Source organism: Tinamus guttatus, unplaced genomic scaffold (assembly GCF_059628265.1).
Source record: "Tinamus guttatus ecotype Peru unplaced genomic scaffold, ASM5962826v1 Tinamus_guttatus_pri_ptg000078l, whole genome shotgun sequence".
NCBI classification, from domain to species: domain Eukaryota; kingdom Metazoa; phylum Chordata; class Aves; order Tinamiformes; family Tinamidae; genus Tinamus; species Tinamus guttatus.
In genome coordinates, this window is record NW_028288612.1 from 569,530 (window position 1) to 590,977 (window position 21,448).

Here is a 21,448-nt window from a genome sequence, read left to right on the forward strand (position 1 = left end):
TAAGGAGAAACACTGTTTGTAAGACCCAACGGCTCCTTCACCACTCAAGCACCTCTGTGTGTGATGACTAGTGGAAAAGGCAGAACACTTCCAGGCATCGATCGTTCCCTCCTGGGTTAGTGAGCAGCCCCCCAGACCATAGCGATCTTGGCTATCACAGCCCTGTAAACCAGCTCCCCAGGGGAAGCCCACACCATACCTGACCAGTGCAGTCCCTTAAAAAGCGGAAGTGAGGACAATGTTGGTTCCTTCCTCACAGCTTGAATCAATCCCAAAAACTCCTGACGCTGATAGACATTGCTTAATAAGCTGCTCCCTTTCCTAGAACAGTCCTTACTGCCCAGCTTCTGTGACCAAGCACATTCATCCCTAATGACCCCTAAACAAGCCAACGTAACTGTTCCAGCCTGCTCTGCATGGTCACTGATAGTTGAGTTCTTGGGTGGAAGAAGCAGCCTCACCACAACACCTGGACCCAGCTTTTCACTGTCATGTTCATTTGCACTTGCAGCAAGCACTCATATGCCTCTCCATGAGGACAAGCCTGGAATGAAGGTGAATTTGTGGGAATGGTACTGGCTGCAGGAGCGCTGGCAGCGTAACCCACATAGTAGGTCTTTCACCTGAGTCCTTTGGAAGATGCGACCTGCTGAGGATGGGCTGTGCGAGCAGCATGAGGTGTGGCCCAAGCAGGGGCAGAGCACAGCAGCACATGCTGCCGGTGTCCCATCCGCCAGGTATTGCATATAACCCTTCACAAGAAAAGCAGTAGAGCTTGCTGAAATAAAGGCTTCCTGTGCTCTTGCATCTAAGGAATAGAAAATGCTGCTGTTTTGTTCACTTCTCTGCTCTGTTCACTTTTCTGCTCCATTCCCTCACTCTCCCCCACCCCCAGCTTAGGTAAATTTCTGCATAGTAGTTACCATCACTAGCGTGGTCACTACTCTCCAAGACATGTCCAACACGACTCAAGGCACCAGGCTCTCTCCCCCACTGCCTTGCTCCTATCTTCCTCCAAGAGAGCCCTTGTGCATGGAACGAGTGGGACTCTCGAGCCCAGGACAGCCAAATAGCAGTTGGCAGGGAGGGAAACTCCCTGCAGGATATTCATACTGCTCTTGCTCCATCCCTAAAGGTCCCACTCACTGCTGAACAGCCACTGACTTTGCTACCTGCTCCACAGTACAGAAGAGGTCCTACCATCTCATTCTGGGCACAACTCCCCCACTGCTCTGGTTTCCAGCTCCACCAAAGTAGAACTCTGCTCCTCCTAAAGCCCTGGATGGGCTTGCCCTCAGAACAGCTCTTCTCTGACACTCCTGACCCATGTGAACAGGGCATTGTTGCCCTAGCCTGCATCTTTGCCCTGCTACCCTGGCCTGTCTGTCAGCTCTGACCTCCCCCTGCATCGGGTCACCAGGTCCAAGGAGAGATGTCCTTCCCTCCCACTGCTCAGAGGCTGCACCTGTGGCAGGGAGGGATCTGCCGCCTGTGCTATATAACCACCTCGGCCCCAGGCAGGGGGTGCCTTGCTAGAGCTGGCTCCAGGAGAAGCTGGGATGAGTGCTGAGGCTGGAAAGAAGCATGGCCATGCTCCTGTCTCTGGGGACGAGAAGCCTAAAAGGAAGCCAAAGAGAAAGGAAACCTATTCAGTCTACATCTACAAAGTACTGAAGCAGGTGAGGAAATACTTCCCTATAGCTGCACTTCCCTATGGCTGTTTCTTCTTTCAAGAAGAAACAGTAGAATTGCTTTTACTTGCTCTTGCTACAATGAGAGGGGAGAAGCACCTGCTTTTCACTAACTTGAAAAGTGAGTGACTGGGTAGAAGGGAGGTGAGAGGAGCAGGAGAGAGCAGCCCCTGGAGGAGATGGCTCCAAGGATGTCTAGAGCAGCATGGTCCTCAGGAAAGAGCTGGGGGATATCTGTGGGGCAGGAGCAGATGCTCTTGACCTGATTAGTTGAGTGTTACAAACCTTCCCCAACCTGCAGGTTATGAGCACCCAGGGTGGTGCTGGGGAGATAAGAAAGGAGCTCATGGAGGCAGCTGTGAGTCCTCCAGGCCTCAGCCATCTGTATGGGCCTTGGAGCAGGGGGTACTTCTCCCTTGGCAGTGGGGTTCCCCTAGGGCCTTGCAGCTCTGAGGAGGGTGGCAGTGGGGCTCGCTAGCCCAAGCAGGGGTGTGTGGCTCGAGCCCCTGGTGGCTGTGGGTCCTTGGAGGTGCTGCTGCCCTGTGATAGCAGTGGGGGCTGTGTCCTGTGGAGGCCAGAGGCCTCCCTACCTGGGGAGGGGCTGACGCAGTTCTGGCTCCTGTTGGCAGGTGCATCCTGACACTGGCATCTCCTCCAAGGCCATGAGCATCATGAACTCCTTTGTCAATGACATCTTTGAGCGCCTGGCAGCAGAGGCCTCCCGCCTGGCCCACTACAACCACCGCTCCACCATCACCAGCCGTGAGGTGCAGACGGCGGTGCGGCTCCTGCTGCCGGGGGAGCTGGCCAAGCATGCGGTCTCGGAGGGCACCAAGGCTGTCACCAAGTACACGAGCGCCAAGTGAAAGGGGTGCAATAAAGCTGCGCTGCTCCTGCTGCTGCATTCTGTCATGGCGCCGCCAGGGTAGGGCATTGCTGGGTGCCGGGGTGGCTCTGTGGGAGCAGGGCCTGGCCTGGGGCTCCTCCTCAAACTGTGGCTGGACTGTGGGCCCCTTGGGCTGCCCCCCAGGGTAGAAGGTTGCAGGCAGGTGCTTCCTTCTGGCAACAGGTCAGGTCTGGAGCCCTGGGAGGGGCAGGGGGCTCTTGGGGAGCCCCAGGAGCAGCCTCGTCACAGAGCCTGGCTCCTTTCCCTGCTGTGACCTGTTGGGCTGAGGGCAGCGCTGCCTGCACGGGTCTGGCAGGAGAGGCTGTCCTGGCTGGAGTGGAGCCCTGCTGCAACTGCTGCTGCCTGCCCAGCAAGAGGAGCAGGAAAACTTCTTTTTTTCTTATTTCTTCTTTGTTGGTGGTACATCCCCCCCCATACATGAGCCTGGATAAGGAGCAAGAGGAACTGTGGGCTCTCAGCAGTGAGAGTAAATTTAGTGTGCTGCTTCTTCAGGAACCTACTGGCTTTCTTAGGGGGGTAAGCATGAAAATCGCTGGTCCTGACCCTCACAAGAAGGATGAATGTGTTCAGGAAGAAAAAGCTTGCTCACCCTTTGGAATGCTGCTAGCACTCTTATAGCCTAGCACACCCAAGCGTATGTTGGATTTGTTTTGGCCACTAAATCTGAAAGGAGGATTAAGCACAAACATCACCTTCTGCATGCTGCTCTCTATGGCCTGGAAGCTGCAGGGGCATCTTGGGTTGGGGGGTGCAGGTTGGAAGCTTAATTCAAATACAGTGTTGGTGTGGGGCCTAAATACGCTGCAGTGTTCTACAGCATAACCTTTTCCAGCTCAGTCATCTGTATTTTTCTCTTAGAGAAGGTAAGAATGAACTAGTCACTTGACTTGAAGTTGGTGGCTCTTCAGGCTCCTGAAACAGTTTTCATTGACCATGGGACTTATGGCCAGGAGCAAGGAATCAAGCAAAAGAGGTGGCAGACTTGTGTGGATGACTAGGCAGCTCCTGCAAAACTCCAAACAGAAGAAGGAAGTATACAGAATGTGGAAAAGAGAGCAGGCCCCCTGAGGAGCATAAGAATGTTTTCAGGATATGCAGGGATGTAGTGAGGAAGATTAGGGCATGTTTGGAATTAAATCTGTCAAGAACAAGAAAGACTTCAAATATATCAGTAGCAAAAGGAAGACTAGGGAAAATATGGGCCTGCTGCTGAATGGGATGGGTGCCCTGGTGACAAACGATACAGAGAAGGCCAAGTTACTGCCTTCTTTGCTTCATAGAATCATAGAATGCTTAGGGTTGGAAGGGACCTCTAGAGATCATCTAGTCCAACCCCCCTGCACACGCAGGGTCACCTAGAGCACGTGGCACAGGACTGCATCCAAGCGGGTTTTGAAGATCTCCAGAGAAGGAGACTCTACAACCTCTCTGGGCAGCCTGTTCCAGTGCTCTGTCACCCTCACTGTTAAGAAATTTTTCCTTAAGTTCCTATGGAACTTCCTTCAGTCTTTCAGTCTATGGTTCCTTCAGTCTTTAATAAGGCCAGCCCTCTGGGATCCCAGACCCTGGAGACAAGAGAAGAAGCCTGGAGAAAGGAAGACTTACCCTTGGTTGAGGAGGGTTGGGTTACAGCTCACTGAGGCAAACCTGACATTCACCAGTCCATGGGCCCCCATAAGATGCCCTTACGAGTGCTAAGGGAGATGGGTGATGTTGATCTTGTTGCTAGGCCACACTCCATCATCTTTGAAAGGTCTTGGAGATCAAGAGGGATGCCTGAGAACTGGAAAATACCCACTGTCACTTCAGTATTCAAAAAGAGTGGGAAGGAGGACTTGTGTCTACTACAAGCCAGTCAACCTCCCCTCCCCTCCTGGAAAGGTGATGGAGCAAGTCATCCTAAATGCTGTCTCTAAGCATGTAGTGGGTGAGAATCTGATCAGGAGTAGTCAGCATGGATTCACTGTGCTTAACTGACCTGAGAGACTTCTCTGAGGAAGTGACTGCCTGGGGAGATGAAGGGAGATCAGCGGATGTTTCCCTTGACTTCAGCAAGACTTCTGACATTGTCTCCCATAACATCCTCATAGGCACATTGAGAAAGTGCGGGCTGGCTGAGTGAACAGTTTCCCAGCCTGGGAAAGGAGAATACCATAGGCAGATGTGGATCAGTTAGTCTGCTATTAATCCCAGGAAAATAATGTAAAAACTGTTCTGAGACTTTGATAAGAAATTAAAGGATTGGAACATAATTATCGTTTCTGGAGAGTAGATCTTATTTGATCAAAAATGAGGTTTTTGGCAATGTCAGATTTGTTCTTTTTAAAAATTAAAAAGATGCACTTTGAACTAACAAAAGACAGGAGAAAAAAAAAATATAGCTTCTCTAAGGGCACCCTATAGTAGGTTGATGCCTCTGACTTACCTACTTCTCAGTAAGTTGAGATCATCAGTGGAGGGTTTTTTTTTTTTTTTTAAATGGAGTCCTGCAGGAGTTGATATTTTGTCTGATCAATTAAAAAAGCAAAATCTCTTGTGTTAGAGCCCAGGTGACAGTCTATGTGAGAAAACTGGACCTTTCAGGGCTTGCAAGGTGGTCATGGGTCTCATGAGCTATGCAACTCTGCTGGGCACCTGTCCTCACTGATGTGGCTCAGTGGTGCTGATGAGATGCCTGGCGAGGCACGTGCGGCTCCCAGAAGGGGTTCAGAAGGCAGCAAAGGTGAGATGGGGCCTGTGATGCTTCCTTCCAGCCCTGCTGTTGCGCTGTGGGGCTGGCTGCAGGAGATGGGCAAGATGAGAGGTAAGAGGCTGTGCAGGGTGCTCTGTTTCCTTTTGACTAGGAGAGCATTGAAGAATACTCTTTTCTTCCTAGAGTGCTGTCCGCAACCTAGAATTTGTCCTGAGTACAGGTGTCAGAGCAGCATCACATCTGACAGGGCTGCTCTCCTTTTCTCCTTCCCCTATAGCCCCTGAGGCCAGTTATGCTGAGGAAGAGGCTGTGCAGGTGGGGGAGCAGATGTGTCAGAGCTCCCTGTAAGCCAAGTTCATGGGGGAGATCGGGTGTAACGTAGCATCAAAAGCAAGCCTGAGAGAACGGGGCCAAGGAGCTGCACTGTGAGCAGGCTGCGCTTTGCAGCCAGGTTGGCCATTCATGTGCCTGCCCAAGCTGCTGTGCCGCTCCCTAGGTCAGAGCGGTGCATCCCTGTACCCCAGCCAGGCACACCCGCTTCCCCGGGCCCAGGCTTAGGCGTGTGTAAGACGAGTGCTTGCAAATAGCTGGGAGCTGCAGTTCTGCTGCTGCCCTGGAGATGGTTCTCTCTGACTACCTGATGTCAAACATACACCCTTATAGTGTGCAGCATGACTGAGAGCCCGGCGCTGCCCAGTGCCGAGCAGGCTGTTTGGGGACCACATAACTTCGTTCTGTGGTGCTCTGGCTCCCTGATCAGTTGCAACTGCCCCCTCGTGTAGGTAAGATGCTGACATGCTGTGAGAGGGGAGCAGCTGTAGAGCATTGCATCCTGGATGAACCCAAAAGGTGTTAGGCTTTAGTGGTACAGATACAGATTGTCCAATACTGGCATCTGAGGATTCCACTCCTACTTTACGTGCCTTCCCCCAAGGCTGAGAAGTATTGAGTTGGCTCCATACTCCCCATGCATCCTTCTGTGCCCTTGCAGAAAAGGGCAGCCTGCCCTGGAGATGCACTGAGCAGAAGAGGCAGGAGGAGATGGTTTTTCCTGGGATGATATTTTGTGCAGATTTCTGCCCAGGTTGTTCTTTTCTGCATTTTCTGTGTTGGCAGGGCCACCCATCGTTACATGGGGATCATGACACTTGTTTCTCCCATCTGCATGGAGCCATCCTGACAACCTGCCCTGCTTGCCACAGGCTGTCCCTATCTCCTGAGGGACCACTTTGCATGTTTAGCCCTGATGGGTACTTTCTACAAGGACACTTCCCCAGCTTGGCTTCCACATCTGTGTCCACCTGTGTTGTTCTTATGAATCTCTACACATGTTCATGGATCAGCAGCAACCCCTTTTGCATTAGTCCATTCTTCAAACCCACAGAAAGAACACTATGGTGTGAGAAACTAAGTGAAGTGTTCATGAAAATGCCAGCAATATCTCTATTCCCCACTTTTTTTTTTCCCTGCAAGTCAGCAATGACTTAAATGTCTCTGCTCTTTTTGTCTCCTGAGGTGGGGGATCATGGGACAGATTATCTCTGTACTATGATGAATGGTACAGGTTTGGAGAGAGGAAGCTTTTGGGGGCAACAGAGGCTTGCACCAGTGTGCAGACCTGCGTGCATCCCTCTCCCCACGTTGCTGGGTCTCTTTATAGCAGTGCTGCCAGGTGGCTGCTCTGGTGCATCATTAGCCACTGTTCCAAATAGCACCGGCAGGAGTGGTTCAGCACTCGGAGGAAAATGAGCTGGTGATGGATAGCTCTGGTGATGCCAAAGTCATTAAAATATGAACCTCTGATGAAGTGCAGCCAGCGTTCCAGTGCCTGTAGCAAGAGGGAGAATGTTTCCATCCTCCCTGTGCTCAGGTGCTGGAGGCAGAGTGAGGGGACAATGTTGCTCTTTGTCTTTTCCCTTTTCCAGTTTGGGCTGAGAAGGCTGCTCTTCTTAAATATTGGTGGCTCCCTAACTGGTGGTGGCCTGGAATCCCTGTCTGGAGATCATTAGAATGATGCTCAGAAGTCTCACATGCTCCCTCATGACCAAACACCTTCCTGTCTGAGCATTTGGTATCCTTGATCCTGTTAGCACTGTGATGAGAGAGAGGGTCTGTGATGTCCTTGGAGCTGTTCTCCATCTATGTTGTACCCAGCAAGGATCATCACAAGTAGTTTTTCATGTTTGTTCTTTCTCTTCAGGCTCTGTTCACTCTGGAGCCTTCAGTACAGCCAGTGATGATGCTGTGTCTCTCCTCCCTCCTGCTTGGTGATGTGAAATGAGGATGGGGAGCACTACTCATCAATAATCATGTGAAAGAAATGAGTCTTACTTGATATCTGTAATATCCACTGCCAGATAAGCATGGGTGTCAGAAACATCTTTCTCCGATGACCTCTCCCTGCTCAATACCTGTTGCCAAAGACAGGGGCAGAGCCTCAGTAACTTGCCATGAGCCTGCACCTCTGCGCCCCTGAGGCTGTGAAGCTGGGGACAGGGCAAAGTGCTTCTCTGGGCTGAGGGAGAGCAAAAAGGGTCATCTTACGTAAGCAGCGTGTCCTGGGATGGGTGCGGGAGAGATGCTGGTGGTACCCTCTGGGGGCTCTGACTGAGGGGATGCTTCCATGCAGGATGTGGGGTTGGAGAAGGGGATGACATGGGCAGAGTAGCCCCAAGAGGAATGGCTGCTGCAGGCCACACGCCGTTTTCCCATTAGCGAGTGTTTAGTTCAGCGTTTTAAATAATTGTGTCCTCGGAATGATATTTAAAATCCATTTGGGAGGCAATGAGGCGGGAAAGTGCCTGTGCCATTGTGATGACGCTGCGCAGGGCGCGCCGCACATGCATATTACAAACTCGTTACAGACTCGTTTACACGCACGCTGCTCGCTTCCCACACAACCTCTTTCTGATGGTTCTAACGTCTCTTCCCTGCCATGGCTGCTTGTGTTTGACACGAGAGAGAAACTTACTTGATAAGGCAGTACTGGTGTTATCTGCAGCAAAGGAAGCAAGGAACCTGCCATGGGCAGAAGGGTGCTGGCCTTGGAAATGGATGCTTAGGGGCCATGTTTTCTGATGGGGCCCTCTTGTGTCCTGTCCTTCACCTGTGCTCCACAGTCAGTGCAGAGCAGTAGCTACTTTCCGACAAGCCCTTGCACTTCCGTTTTTGCAGACTCCAGACCCCACAGCCCTGGGGCTCTCAGCTGCTGGGCTCTGCCCACAGATGGGGAAAGAGTTGCAGCATCTGTACCCAGGATAACTATGAAGCTTCGTACCAGCAGGCTCTGGTGAATGTCCATGAGAAGCTGCAGGAGCTAGAGGGGCTAGGCATACGGGAGCAGATGGAGTAGCAGCTTCAGCAGTGGCTCACTGAGGGTTGCTGAGTAGCTGAATGGAGAGGCCCTGCTGCTATTCAAACATCCCCATTCCTCTCTGATTGCTGCATGGACACATCCTGTAAGACATCAAAGTCCTGCACTGTACTACAGGTCTCCCAGTATCACCTTGGCCTTGTACTGTTGGGGTCCTGGAGGCATGAGCTATGTTCACTCTTCTCCCAATGTCTTCTCCCTCCTGATCATATCTATGTTTAGGGCCCTGCTGCTGTACCCAGGAACAATCTGTGTTTTGATGTCCATGTCTTCTGCACAATGACCTCACTGGCTTCTTCTTTGACTTTCCTGATGAGGAAATAAGTGTCTGTAGCATTTTCTTCCCAGAAGAAACCTCTGAACAGGTACAAGGGCAGAAGCAAAGCCGCAGCAGGGACAGAGGCTGTTATCATAGAAGAGGAAGGGCAGGTTATCAAATATGTGACCTTTTGGCATTGAGATGACAAATGGTCTCAGGAGGCAAGATGAGCTTTCCCCCACAGAGGCTGCTTATTTTGAATTTCTAGGGTGCTGGAAACACATGTATTGTGGAATGGTCTCAGGCTGGACAGATAGAATGTCTCATTCTCATGCTGAAAGAACACTAGGTCTGAAGGAATGAGGCAACGCGGTGCTTTGTACAGAGCCTCAATATGATGCTGGGCCTGGCAGGACCAGGCCTACTAGACTTGAGTGTTAGGGCTCTTTTTCCTGGTTGCTCCCTGTTGTGTACAGCAGCTAGGATTGTATGGGAAGTAGCCTTCTGCTTTTGCAGGTCAGAGATGAAGTAAATCAGCTAGAAGATAAGAAGAAGAAAAGAAGAAAAAGAATAAAGAGAAGGGGAAAGGTGAGATAGCAGGGAAAAAAAGAACAGGGCATGAAATTGCGAGATCTTGGCTGCCAAGAAGACCAGAAAAGGGATTGTAAGAGATACAGACAGACAAGGTTAAGGCCACGGCTTGAGAAGAGCATGAGGGAGAAGACTAGGAAAGAAGGCAGGGTGGTGCAACTAGGGGAAGGTAGCAAGCAGAAATGGGCTGTAGGACCTCCCATTTCCTGTGTGTTTTGGAGCCGTGCCCTACTCAGTCTTATTTCATGAGAGTTACTCACTGGGTTTGGGGTCTTTTCCCAGGAAGATGATGAAGGTTTGATCCTGACTTCATCAAAGATCCTGCCAGCAATCAGTAAAGCTTTCACAAAGCACCCAAGTAATGGGGACTACATACTGTGCTTGGGAAGAGACTGGTTCTGCTAAATGCAACACAGATTAAGAAGCCAGAAAGTCATGCTTAATGGTTGGTGGTTTGCAGGGTTTATGTGCGTATGTTTGCAGACAGTTTAATGTGGTATATCCCCCTGACTGTTGCCTCCCTCTGCATGCAAGTAGGGAGGCTCCAGCTGAAACCTTAGCCTTGCTTTCAGAGACTAGAGTTGTCTGTGGTGGGTTATTCTTCAGGGCATCAAACTGTTTTCAGTACACCGTGCTTTGGGCAGTGACTCTCCATTTGGTGCTTCCTGTCTCACTGACCAGTTACAGCTGTGGTGCAAAGCATGTAAACCCTTCTTGGGCTGCCAGCTCCTTGCTCACCAGCATGTTCCAGTGTGGATGAGGGGAAATCCCAAATGCCAAACTAGTCTAAACACAAAGGTGTTTAGACTAGCACATGTGCTGGATGCTTGGCTTCCCTTACTGAGACCCTGAGTGTTGTCTAATGTCTCTTGGGGGAGGACAGGAAGGCAGGAGAGAGCACATGTCTGCTCTGTATGCCAAGCTTCATTCCTCATGTGCCTCTTGGTTCAGCTGATCCAAGCCAGGCTGTCCCATGTTTGTACGAGCTGCCTGTGCAGCCATCCTGCTGGAAGATAGCTCGGACGTGCTGTAGGGAACAGGATGGGTTCTGCTGCTGAAAAGGCAGCAGTTCATCCCTGATGATGGCAGTGGGCTGAAACACAAGGGGGAAGGGCTTGACATGATGAATGAGGTGATAAGAGATGTGCTGAGATGCTCTTTTGAAGGATGTGGTGTGGATATAGGAAAGACTTTGGGTTAAAGTCCTGATGCCTGTTATGAGTGAGTGCAAAAAGGAGTTGGAGGGGTCCACATGCTCAAGTCTAGCTCCTCCATCTTTGCAACTCTTTGGGGAAGTCAAAATGAATCCAGAACTTTGAAGCAGCAGTATGATCTGATCAAGGCACAAAAAAGGAAGGAAGTAGAAAGTTTCACCTGCTTTTAATTGCAGGATAATAATGTCAATGAGTAACCCAACTTCTCTGTTCCATGAGATAGTTGGTGCAGCCCAGGAGAGATGCCAAGCAAGTCAATGGAATGGTTTCTATTATGACCTCCCTGTTGAACAGAGAAGATAGCATGGTTCAGGAGAAAGGCAGATCCAGCTGTGTGGTGCAAGTCTGGGTGGAATGCCATGGGGTCCCTACCATTAGCTCTCAGGCAATCCTGCGGCCTCTCATGGGGTCTCTGTTAAGTTTCCCCGGTGACCCCCAGCACCATCAGTTGTGGGACTGGGCAGGGAATACCTGATTCTAACAAGCTCAGATTCCTGTGGTACTCGATGATGGGGTGCTGGACTGCTGGTCCCCACAGCCTGCCCACCTGGAATGTTCACCTGCATCTTGGCAGTGACACAACAATTAAAGGCTTAGTTACAGGGGAGTGATTTGAAGGTAAAGAAAGCTTAACCGCTTCCAGCCCTATGTCCAATTGCCACAACATCCTTTTTATTGAGATCCATCCCACATCCCAAAGAGCCCAGTTATAACGACTGAGGCAGGACAGGAGACTTGAGCAGGATCTCTCACCTCTTCTAATGTGACCTAATACAGCTATGAGTGGGAGGTGGCATAACAGAAGTTGTTATGCTCCCCTACTCAGAATTTGAAGATACTTGCCAAGCTCTTGGTGTCCTGGTATTTTCGCAGGAGTGTCTTCTCTGTCCCTGCGAAACTTGTTTCATTTAATTCAGGTTACTTTTCCCAGGATGTGCTGGCATGTCTCTTACTCTGGTGGACTACGTGTAGGGAGCCAACCTCAGTGACCTAGCAGAAATGCTAGGTTCCAAGAGTTGGAGTCATCCTGAGGGAAGGCATATATATTTTATATGTATATAGTCCCTTATGACTTTCACTGCTGCTCCTGCTACAGGCCACTACCAAGGTATACCTCCCTCCCCCCAGCCCCCAGTGTTGTTCTGTTTCTTCCTTAAGTGGAGACTGCAGTGCTGCAGAGCAGAGGCTTTGCTGAGCAAGCTAGCAAGCATGCGGGGCAGGTTTCAGGGCTGCCTGTTCCCCCTGCCCATGCCCAGCCTGCCCTGGAGATCAGCTTGGGCAGCTGATGGTAAACTGTTGCGGGGGGGGGGAGGTGCTGGAGGAGAGCTGCCAAGTGGGACTATTTATACTATGTGAGTCAGGCTGGTGTTGAATCCAGCCAGATACTGGAGTGCTGGGGCCCAGAAGCAGTCCACAAAGGACACAGCCTTGAACAAGAAGCTCTGGGCTGCAGCAACTCTTTTACTGTAAGGTTCAAGCTTTTCCCATGTATTCCTAATGACGGACCGTACCTTTTCCTTCAGTTCTGCCACAGTGTGCTCACTGCAGCTGGACGAGGAGAAGCTGGATCAGTGGAAGCATTTTCAGCGTGCAAGGCCAAGACACAGTGAGAACCATCTATTCCCAGGGGTCCAAGGATGCCAGAACAGCCACACAGAGCCACTGGAGTGTCGGGACCTGTTGGTCCAGAATGCACTCTTCACAGGGGACCTGAAGATGATTCAGAAGTACTTCACCAAGGGTGCAGCTATCAATCTCATCATTGAGGCCAAGGGTGATGAGCTGCGCTGGACTAGCAGGAAATTTGGTGAGTGGGATGAGACATCTGTGGCTGGAAAGTCACCGGGTTGAGGATGAGAGAAAGAGCAGAAGCATCTGGAAAAAGTGTTTGGAGGAAGCCCTGGTCATGGAGATAGGATGATGGAGGACGGGAAAGAGGCTTTTGGATAAGGAAGGAGCTGGAGAACAGAGCTGCAGAACAAACTGTACCAGGTTGTTGAAAGTGAGCAGGAGCAGGTCTACTGGAAAGGGATGAGAACAGGGTGTTTGGGAGGGGGCACAGGAAGGAAGAGGATCAGGACTGTCCTGGGATGGATATGTGTGATGAGTTGATGTGGGTGCATTAGCAGTGACTACTTGAGAGGCCTGTCCTCCAGAGCAGAAGCTTTCACACCTGCCTCCTTTTGCTTTCCTTCACAAATGGGATTTGTAGCCTGCAAGCTGTTTTATTCCATGAGACAAGCTTGGGGAGGTGGGGAGCAGGATAGAAGATGCTAGAAGACACGAGATAGAAGTAAGTGTGTCCTGAATGATAGGAAAGAGAAGCTAATCACCCTTGGTGCTTCTTCCCATCCTTACACCTCCCTGTGCCTCCCTCCTAGGTATGTCTCATGCACTACACATGCCTCCCTGCCCTTTGATCCCTTCGATTAAGTTCTTCCCAATGTCATCTGTGAACTTTCAGCCTTGCAGAAGATGACCTGATGTAGGCGGTGTCAAGGGAAGAGATGTGCTTAGGAATATGGAAGGCCGTGTAAGAACATTGCTGCACATCTGCTAGTAGTGTGCTGCAGACAGCCAGAATTAAGACAAGGAGCATCAAGTGTGAAAGGGGAGTTACTGTGAGCGTTTGCCCTACTCTTTTTTTTCCATAGATGATGTGGGTAGTGAAAAGCCTCACTATGTCAGAGTAGCAGAGCTGTTGATGAAGACTGCTCTCCCAGAGCTGTAGGTTCCTTGTAGTGTCCCAGCATGAGGATATGAAGGATATTGATAGCAAGTGACAAACAGAGTAGGCTAGGAGATGCAAGGGCTCATGCTTTTGCATGCTAAAGGTTGTTTACTGAGTGCCAAGATCTGTATACCCACGGTTTTCATTTTTATGGACTTTTTAGGAAGAAAACAAACAAACAAAAAAAAGACTCTTTTTGTATAACTAAAGATCACTTGTGAGAAAAATATTAATTGTACTTTAAATTTGAAGTGTTCCTGTCTTGTGCTGGGCTGACATACTCTTTAAATTCCAACCCCAGAGAAAGCAGAACAACTTATGTAAAACAACTTCAGCTGGGAGTTGCTCTTATCACTAAAGTAACAGGATGTGAAAGAGGAGGAAAAAAAAAAAAAAAAAAGCATCCATCAATCACAGACCATGAATGTACTGCAAATTTTATGAAGTAGAATCTAGAATCGTTAAGGTTGGAAGGGATCTCTAGAGGTCATCTAGTCCAACCCCCCTGCACACGCAGCGTCACCTAGAGCACGTGGCACAGGACTGCGTCCAAGCGGGTTTGAAGACCTCCAGAGAGGGAGACTCCACAACCTCTCTGGGCAGCCTGTTCCAGTGCTCTGGCACCCTCACTGTTAAGAAATTTTTCCTTAAGTTCCTGTGGAGCTTTTGGTGTTTCAGTTTGTGGTCATTACCTCTAGTCCTGTCAGTGGCCACCACTGAAAAGGGGCCATCCCCAGCCTCTTCACTCCCTCCCTTGAGGTACTTATATACACTGATCCAGGCCCCCTCTCAGCCTTCTCTTCTTCAGGCTGAACAGGCCCAGCTCCCTCAGTCTTTCCTCATAGGGCAGATGTTCCAAGCCCCTGATCATCCTCTTAGCCCCCCACTGGACTCTCTCCACTAGATCTACATCCCTCTTGTACTGGGGGTCCCAGAACTGGACACAGTACTCCAGATGTGGCCTCACCAGGGCTGAGTAGAGGGGCAGGATCACCTCCCTCGACCTGCTGGAGACGCTCTTCTTAACGCACCCCAGGATGCCATTGGCCTTCTTGGCCGCAAGGGCAACTGCTGCCTCACGGTCAACTTGTCACCCACCAGGACGCCCAGGTCCTTCTCTGCAGAGCTGCTCTCCTGAAGGTCAATCCCCAGCCTGTACTGGTGTCTGCGATTATTCTTCCCCAGGTGCAAGACCTGTAAGTAAGGATACAGAAGAAAACAACAACAAAACACAAAACCAAACGCAAGCCTACCTAATACCTAAGGCTTTGGTCCTTGACCAGTAGGGACTCTTTCCCAAAATCTACCCAGTGATCAACCATAAAGGTAGATTCCAGTGACAACCTTTCCTAAGACCAGGAACTGATATTTGAATTTCCCAACTGATATTTGAAGGAGCCCAGAGGAGGTCTAAGTTGAACCGTGTTACTGACACTATCTAGTGTGTAGCCCTTTGTCTCTCTGGCAATGCTCTTGTGAGCTGGGAACTCTGGCTCTGGCTGGGTACCTATTTATAGCTTTGGGGAAACTGAGAATCACAGCAGGTGAGGTACTCTGCAGAGGCTTCCCTCTCTCTACCCTTTTATGCACTTTACTATAGCTGGACTAGTTGGTGGTAAAATCTGCACAAACAGAGGATACTGGAGATTGTGAGCAAATATACAGCTTGGTCACTTGTTTCCCCTCCTGCGGAGAGTAGAATTTCTTATCCTCTTCATTGATTCCCCCAGATAATCATTGTTTGGTGGTCTATTGGAGTCAATTACCTTGGCTTATAGCTCCATGGTGTAAATAGTTCCCCCACAATCTAATGGTGAAGGAATTGCAGTGAGGAACTCTAATGGAGGGGATTGTCAGAGGATGGGAAAGGGCAATATTAAAACTGCTCAGGAGCAGTCTGCAAGTCTAAATTTCAAGGAGTAATAGGAGGGGTTCCAAAGTTTAATTATCTTATATGTTTTTACACTACCTGTATTGGACCATTTCCTATCCTTGCACTCATTTCTATCTGTCCTGTGACTTTAAGTCCTGATTAAAAAGAACTTTCCTCTGATTTGTTTAGAAACCTGTCTAGTGCCATGGGCTTGGGTTGAACCAGCAGATGGGGGTTGCAGAGCTGGAGATAAAAAAGGAGGCAAGGGTTGACCAGTGCACACTGGTATATGGAGGCAGCTGGGTCATTCTCTTGTTGCCTGGGTGGGTGAAGATAGTCTAGGAGTTAAATGAGGGGCCAAAATTCAAGATGCATACAGCAATAGAGTGGTTGGATGTGAGACCTCTTTGTGTTGCCCTGTTCTCTTCTGCCTTGCTTTGTATGGGGCCTTTCCCTTCACAGTCAGTTGCTGCAGAGATGTGGCCTGAGAGGTGTCCTTTTCTGCCTCTTGGCCACACGTTTGGTCACAAGGTCCCCCAGAATAGATCGGCTGAGACCTAAGCTGTAGCCAGCCAAGTGGTGGAGTGGCACGTCCCTGTCCCAGGCAGAGTGCGCACGGGTGGCCTTTGAGTGCAGAGCACAGGGCGCTGGTGGGGCTGCCCCCTCAGAACCAAGCCTGGCCAGGAGGCCACTGCAGGCCCAAGCCTGGCTCCTGCTGGGGCTCTGGCTGCTGCATCATGGGCAGCATCATGGGCACAGGGGATGAGAATGAGGAGCCCATTTGCACACAGAAGATGAAAGGCCCTGCCCAGGCCTACTGGCAGGCCGTGCTGAGAGGGGACCAGGGGGCAATGGCAGAGATCCTCAGCGACTCCCAGAATGGCCTGAGCCCCAGCTCCGTGTTTGACACCAGCAACCTGGAAGAGTGGAAAGATTACCGGTTCAACCTTCGCCGGCTGAGTATGCAGGGGGCAGTGGGCTGGCAGCGTGTCCATCGGGCCGGGGCTCAGAACCTGTCGTTTGTGCCGCAGGGCGTCCCTGCTGCTGGACAGGGTGTGCGGGCACTTGTGAGCCGTGGGAGTAGGAGCAAGAGCGCTAGGGAACGGCCAGCTCTGCCTGTGCTGCTTGTGGGAGGCTGTACCGAGTCTTGTAGTGCAAGGTGTGTCTTGGGACATGTTGCTCTTCTGGCCAGGGAAGCTGCCCAGGCTCCCCAGCCAGGTAAAGGAGGTTGAAGCTGCATGTTATACTGCTCCCGTGACCATTCCTGTAGCCTGACTCTGCATCCTGTGCTGGTTGCAGGACTGCTGATTCTCGTTGTGAGTAGTACTGGGCAAGGGATTGTCAAGCTCTGTGGGGTCCTTGGGATATCTCCATTTGAATCTGGCCCTTCCAAACACAGCTGCTGAGAGGAAGAGGCGAGAGGTGTGCAGCGTGGAGTGCAGTCAGAGACACAGTCCTCCAGCCCAGCCAGGAGGAGCTGCGGGAAGCACCATAGAGGGACTGTCAGTATGATTTGGGCTGTGACAGCTGCAGGTTGTTTATCAGCAGACCACAGCAGCAATGGTTTCAGCTGGGTCAGTCTTTGAGAATTGATGGGTTTCAGCTCTCTGCTCCTTCTTAAGCCCCAGATGCCTCTTGCCCCAACTTGCTTATCCATGTTATGCTTAGGGCTTGAATCTCCTGTGTTCGTGCCCTGGCAGCCTGCTCCTATGTGTCCTTGTTTTACTACCTGGTTCTTTGTATTTGTGGTGCTGCATGCATGGTGCTCTTCCCAACCACCATGCTGCTTCCCAGCCCGCTTGGGTCCCTCATTTACTCTGTTTCTGCCAAAAGAAACCCAGTACTGCATGACTGAGCTGCAGGGGAAAAGTCAACTCCTAGAACAGTTTCTGCCCCGAGGCTTCCTTGGCAGTGTGACCATGCAGCTTAGAGAGATGCCCTCCAACAGAGTGTCATCCTTTCACAGGCCAGGGGCCCTGTGGGGCAGAGGCTGGCAGCAAGAAACAGCCTCTTGAGGGGAAGCCTGCTACTCAAGAGGGAAGGTATGGCAAGGAGCAGGAGGGAAAGGGCAGGTCTGGGCCCCAGGCTTTTGTGCGCTCTGTCTGGACATGGATCCCTGACCTCTCTTTCCCTGCAGGACTGTGGTCTCTGACCTATGAGCAGGACCTCACCACGCCACTGCACATCACGGCTGGCCGAGGCTACGCCGACTGTCTGCAGTTTCTGCTCCTCAGGGGCGCTTCCGTTAACTTCGCGCCAGGGGGCAAGACTGCCCTGCATGAGGCTTGTGCAGCAGCCAGTACGGACTGCGTGCGCCTGCTGCTCAGCTTCGGAGCTGACCCCGAGGCTGTCTCTGAGGATGGCTACAAGCCTCTGCATTTCTGCAAGAGTCCGGATTCTATCCAGTGAGTTGCGCCTGAGGGCTGTGGTGAACCTCCTCCCCCACAAGTCTTCCCTATGCAGAAGGGGGTGCTGCTCATAGCTACAGGTGGAGTAGTGCTTGCAGCTGTGGCTGCGGAATAGGGTGGCCTTATATGGAATAGGAAATGGCCTTCTGGTGTGTTCCTGGAGCAGCTGCCACTTCTGAAGCACAACAGCTGCCTGCAAGATCTGTCCTCAGAGCCAGTGAGCCCTCTGTCAGCAGTGCAGGCCTATGGTCACACTGCAACGCTCAAGCCGTGCATGGTACACACACCTCCAGGTGTGTGGGCACAGACTGGCACTTTGGTGACACTCGCTAAGGCTCTGAGGAGCTGGCTGCAATCAGGGTGACAGTATGTCTGCTCATCAGTCCTCCTGGCTTAAAGCCACTGCTCCAGGGCATGGGGAGTGGGGCTTTGGGATTGTTTAGAAAAGTGAAAGCCATGGGTTTGCACAGCTGGGAAAAGGTAGAGGGACAGGTAAAACAGGAGTTAGGAGAGTCTATCACTAAGTCATCTTGGGCTGCACAGGTGTGTCCAGCAGCTGTTGCAGCACGGTGCCAGTGTGAACAGCCGGACAGAGGAGGAAGACGACACAGCACTGCATGTGGCAGCACGACATGGCCTGGCAGACCACGTCGGACTGCTTCTGTGCCATGGGGCAGAGCTGGAAGCAAAGAATGAAGAGGGACAGACGCCACTGAATGCTGCCTGTGCTCAGCCCCATCAGCCTCAGGACATGGAACGCTACTACAGGGTCTGCCAGCTTCTGGTGGAGAGTGGTGCTAACGTCAATGCTGCAGACAGGGACCGCCAGCACCCGCTTCATTTGGCCTGCAAGAACGCCAATGCTCAAGTAGTAGAATTACTACTGGCCCGGGGTGCACATGTCAACATCATGAACTACAGTGGCAACACAGCACTGCACAATATCTTGCAAATGACTGCCTACAAGCTGGAGCACCATCCAGAGCTTGTGGTCCGAGCCCTGCTCAACTACGGTGCCATCCGCATCTGGCCTGGCTCCCTCCTCAAGGTGCAGGACCCAGCGCTTTCCTGGGAGCAGGGCAGGAAGGCAGTGGATGCTAAGGCCCCTGTGAGAGCAAGAATGTCAGTGCTGCAGCAGGGTTTGTTCTGCACCTTGCCAGCTCTCTGTCCTGCCTATCTCCTCCCAGTATCTGGGAGAGGGGAGTTGCTGGGGGATTCTCTGAAGCTTTCTCCTAGGCCATGTTCTCCTGTGGGACTCTCCTGCTTCTGTTAACACTGTCTGCTAAGCTGTGTGAACAGTCTCTACCCATAGCCCCAGTTGTTTGGCCCTGAACATACTCACCCCTTTCCCCTTGGGTGGCGTGTTTCCTCTCTGGGACCTGCCCTCCAACTCATACTGGCTCTACAAGACACCAGAAAACAAAGGGTTAATTGCTTGTCTTAATTCCCGAGTACTGCAATAATTACCCAGCCCGGAGATCAGCAGATTGCTCTCCCCTTTGGGAAAATACAGGAAAATCAACAATTAACACTAATTAATCTCCTATTAACGCCAGATAATGAGGATCACTGGTACAGCCGGAATAGGCTCTGACAGCTACTGCTGGCCTGAGGAGGGGGGAGTGTGAGCTGGGAGCTGGGGGCTCCACCTGGGTGCAGCTCTGTGTAGGTGGGCTCTGCTCTGAAGGCCACGCTGGAGGCCTTGGATGCACAGGCACCTGTGTGTGGTGAGCACAGGCGTGGTACCCGCCAGACATGCCTGGCTACCACTGAATGGGTGAAGTATCTCCTGCAGCCTCTGTGTAGCAGCTAACAAGGGCATGGTGTCTCATAGGCCCTACATTGCACCCAGCGCAGATACAGGGTGTCTCTGCAACCTCCCTTGGTACAGGCACACTGCATCCCTGATGTTTCTGTGTGGCATTTGGCATTAGTGCTGCATGTTTTAGTGTCTCTGCACACAAATCATCTGCCAGTTCTTGCCCCAAAGCCGCTCATGTTCTAACCAGACAGCTGTGTGGAAAGGAGCCTGACACAAAGCAGAGTTCACAAGCCCTGGGTGGTGGTGAGACAGAGAAGGGGGTCTCTGTCCTAGCTTCATACATGAGACCTCACACCAAGGCAGAGGGGATCTGGCTGTGCTGAATGCAGCCATGCAGCATGTGCTGGGTGTTGGCTCAGTCCCATCTTTGCGGGGTGCCCTGAGAGCAGAGACAGTGATCAGAGTCTGCCTGGCATCAGTGGAGTGATTTCCTAGGACAGCACCAGGGATGGGCAGATAGTCTGTGGTCATTTCTGAATATGTGCAGCTTTTGTAGCATGTGAAGGTGGTGGAGCTTGAAGGACCTGGACCATGTGCTGTGTTCATTGCCCTTTCCCTGCTCCAGGTGCTGCGGTACTGCCACAAGTGCCCACGTGTCATCGAGGCCCTGATGAACAGTTATGAGCACGTGCGTGTGACTGAGGACTGGGTGGAGGCCGTTCCAGCGGAGGTGGTGGAGGTGAGAGGATGCAGGGCAGCCTGGGCTCCCTGGGCAGGGCACTGGGGGGGCCCTGGGCTGTGGTGGGGGGATAGGGAGAGGAGCAGCTGGAGAGCAGGAGTGGATTCCCTGCAGTAATTTAGGTGCTCTAGCTCTGGCTCTCCCTCTCTGCTTCCAGGATGTCTATAGTTTTATCTAGCTCTGTTCCTCTCTCTCTCCTCTTCCTGTAGAAATATCCAGATTTCTACCAGTCACTCTTCGCCCTAGAGCAAAGTCCTCGCTCCTTGCAGCATCTGGCTCGCTGCAAACTCAGGACCCTCCTGGAGGGCCGGTTGCTTCAGGTCCTGTCACAGCTGCACCTGCCGAGTGCCTTGCACCAGTTCCTACTGCTCGGCTTTGAAGATGTTCTCTACTAAGGGATGAGGCTCAACTGTGTCCCTGTGCCAGGGTTCAGTTCCTGCCAGTGCAGCCTGCACCAACCCAGGTGTCTCCCTTCCCCATCTCCCACCTGTCCATGTTATCCTCCTCCTATTCAGCCCCCAATCCTGCCACCATGTCCGTGTCTGCTAGTCCATGTCAGCCCTGTCTCATGGACCTATTTTGGAGCACTCTGTTTACCTATATTATCTATGTCAAACTAGGAAAAACAAGAGAGGGAGGTTAGGGCACTTCATGGGACCAGGAGCACATTCTTCATTGATCACAGTGCTAGTTGCAGGATACCAAATTGCTCTAGCCCAAATCTGCAAACTCAGACCTTATCCAAGCAGCTCTGTGGCCCTGGACATTTGTTGGGATTCTGCCTTCCTGAAGGTGTTTACAGTTTGTAACCAAGGGTATTTGGAATAAAACCTGGTCTCTGTTTATATCTACCAGAGAACAGCTTCTGCCCTGCCTGGAAGGCTGCCCCTCATACAGTCTGGACATGTGACATGCCATGCATAGTGGCACATAATGGGCATAGGCCCTCTCAAATATTTGCCCTTGTCTGCCCATCAGAGGGCATAGAGGGATGTGTGGTGGCTGTGTCCTTCCAAGCAAACATTTCTTATGCAGGAGCAATGTCTGTGTTGTTGGCCTTGCCCTGGGGGGCAAACAGCAGTGCTTGTGCCTGTGCTGAGGACCTTTGTGTGGAATTCAGGTGTGCTGGGGGAACGCTTCTCCCTTGGTATGGAGCAGCCAGCTCCCGTGGCAGCCCAGTAGCATCTGTGAGAGCAAAGTGCAGCCCT

At 51.6% G+C, this 21,448-nt stretch overlaps 2 protein-coding genes across 2 annotated transcripts; both read left to right on the plus strand.

The window, feature by feature from the left end:
• The first annotated feature begins 1,559 nt into the window (after positions 1–1,559).
• On the plus strand, positions 1,560–2,557 carry H2BK1 (H2B.K variant histone 1). Its single transcript, XM_010216270.2, has 2 exons — positions 1,560–1,679; positions 2,321–2,557. The coding sequence occupies exons 1-2, from the start codon at positions 1,560–1,562 to the stop codon at positions 2,555–2,557; spliced, it is 357 nt and encodes a 118-aa protein (XP_010214572.2).
• A 9,667-nt stretch (positions 2,558–12,224) lies between these two features.
• On the plus strand, positions 12,225–20,716 carry ASB10 (ankyrin repeat and SOCS box containing 10). The gene is made up of 5 exons (XM_088519961.1): positions 12,225–12,534; positions 17,469–17,736; positions 18,283–18,787; positions 20,127–20,240; positions 20,450–20,716. The coding sequence occupies exons 1-5, from the start codon at positions 12,225–12,227 to the stop codon at positions 20,633–20,635; spliced, it is 1,383 nt and encodes a 460-aa protein (XP_088376087.1). The 3' UTR covers positions 20,636–20,716.
• Positions 20,717–21,448: the final 732 nt, after the last annotated feature.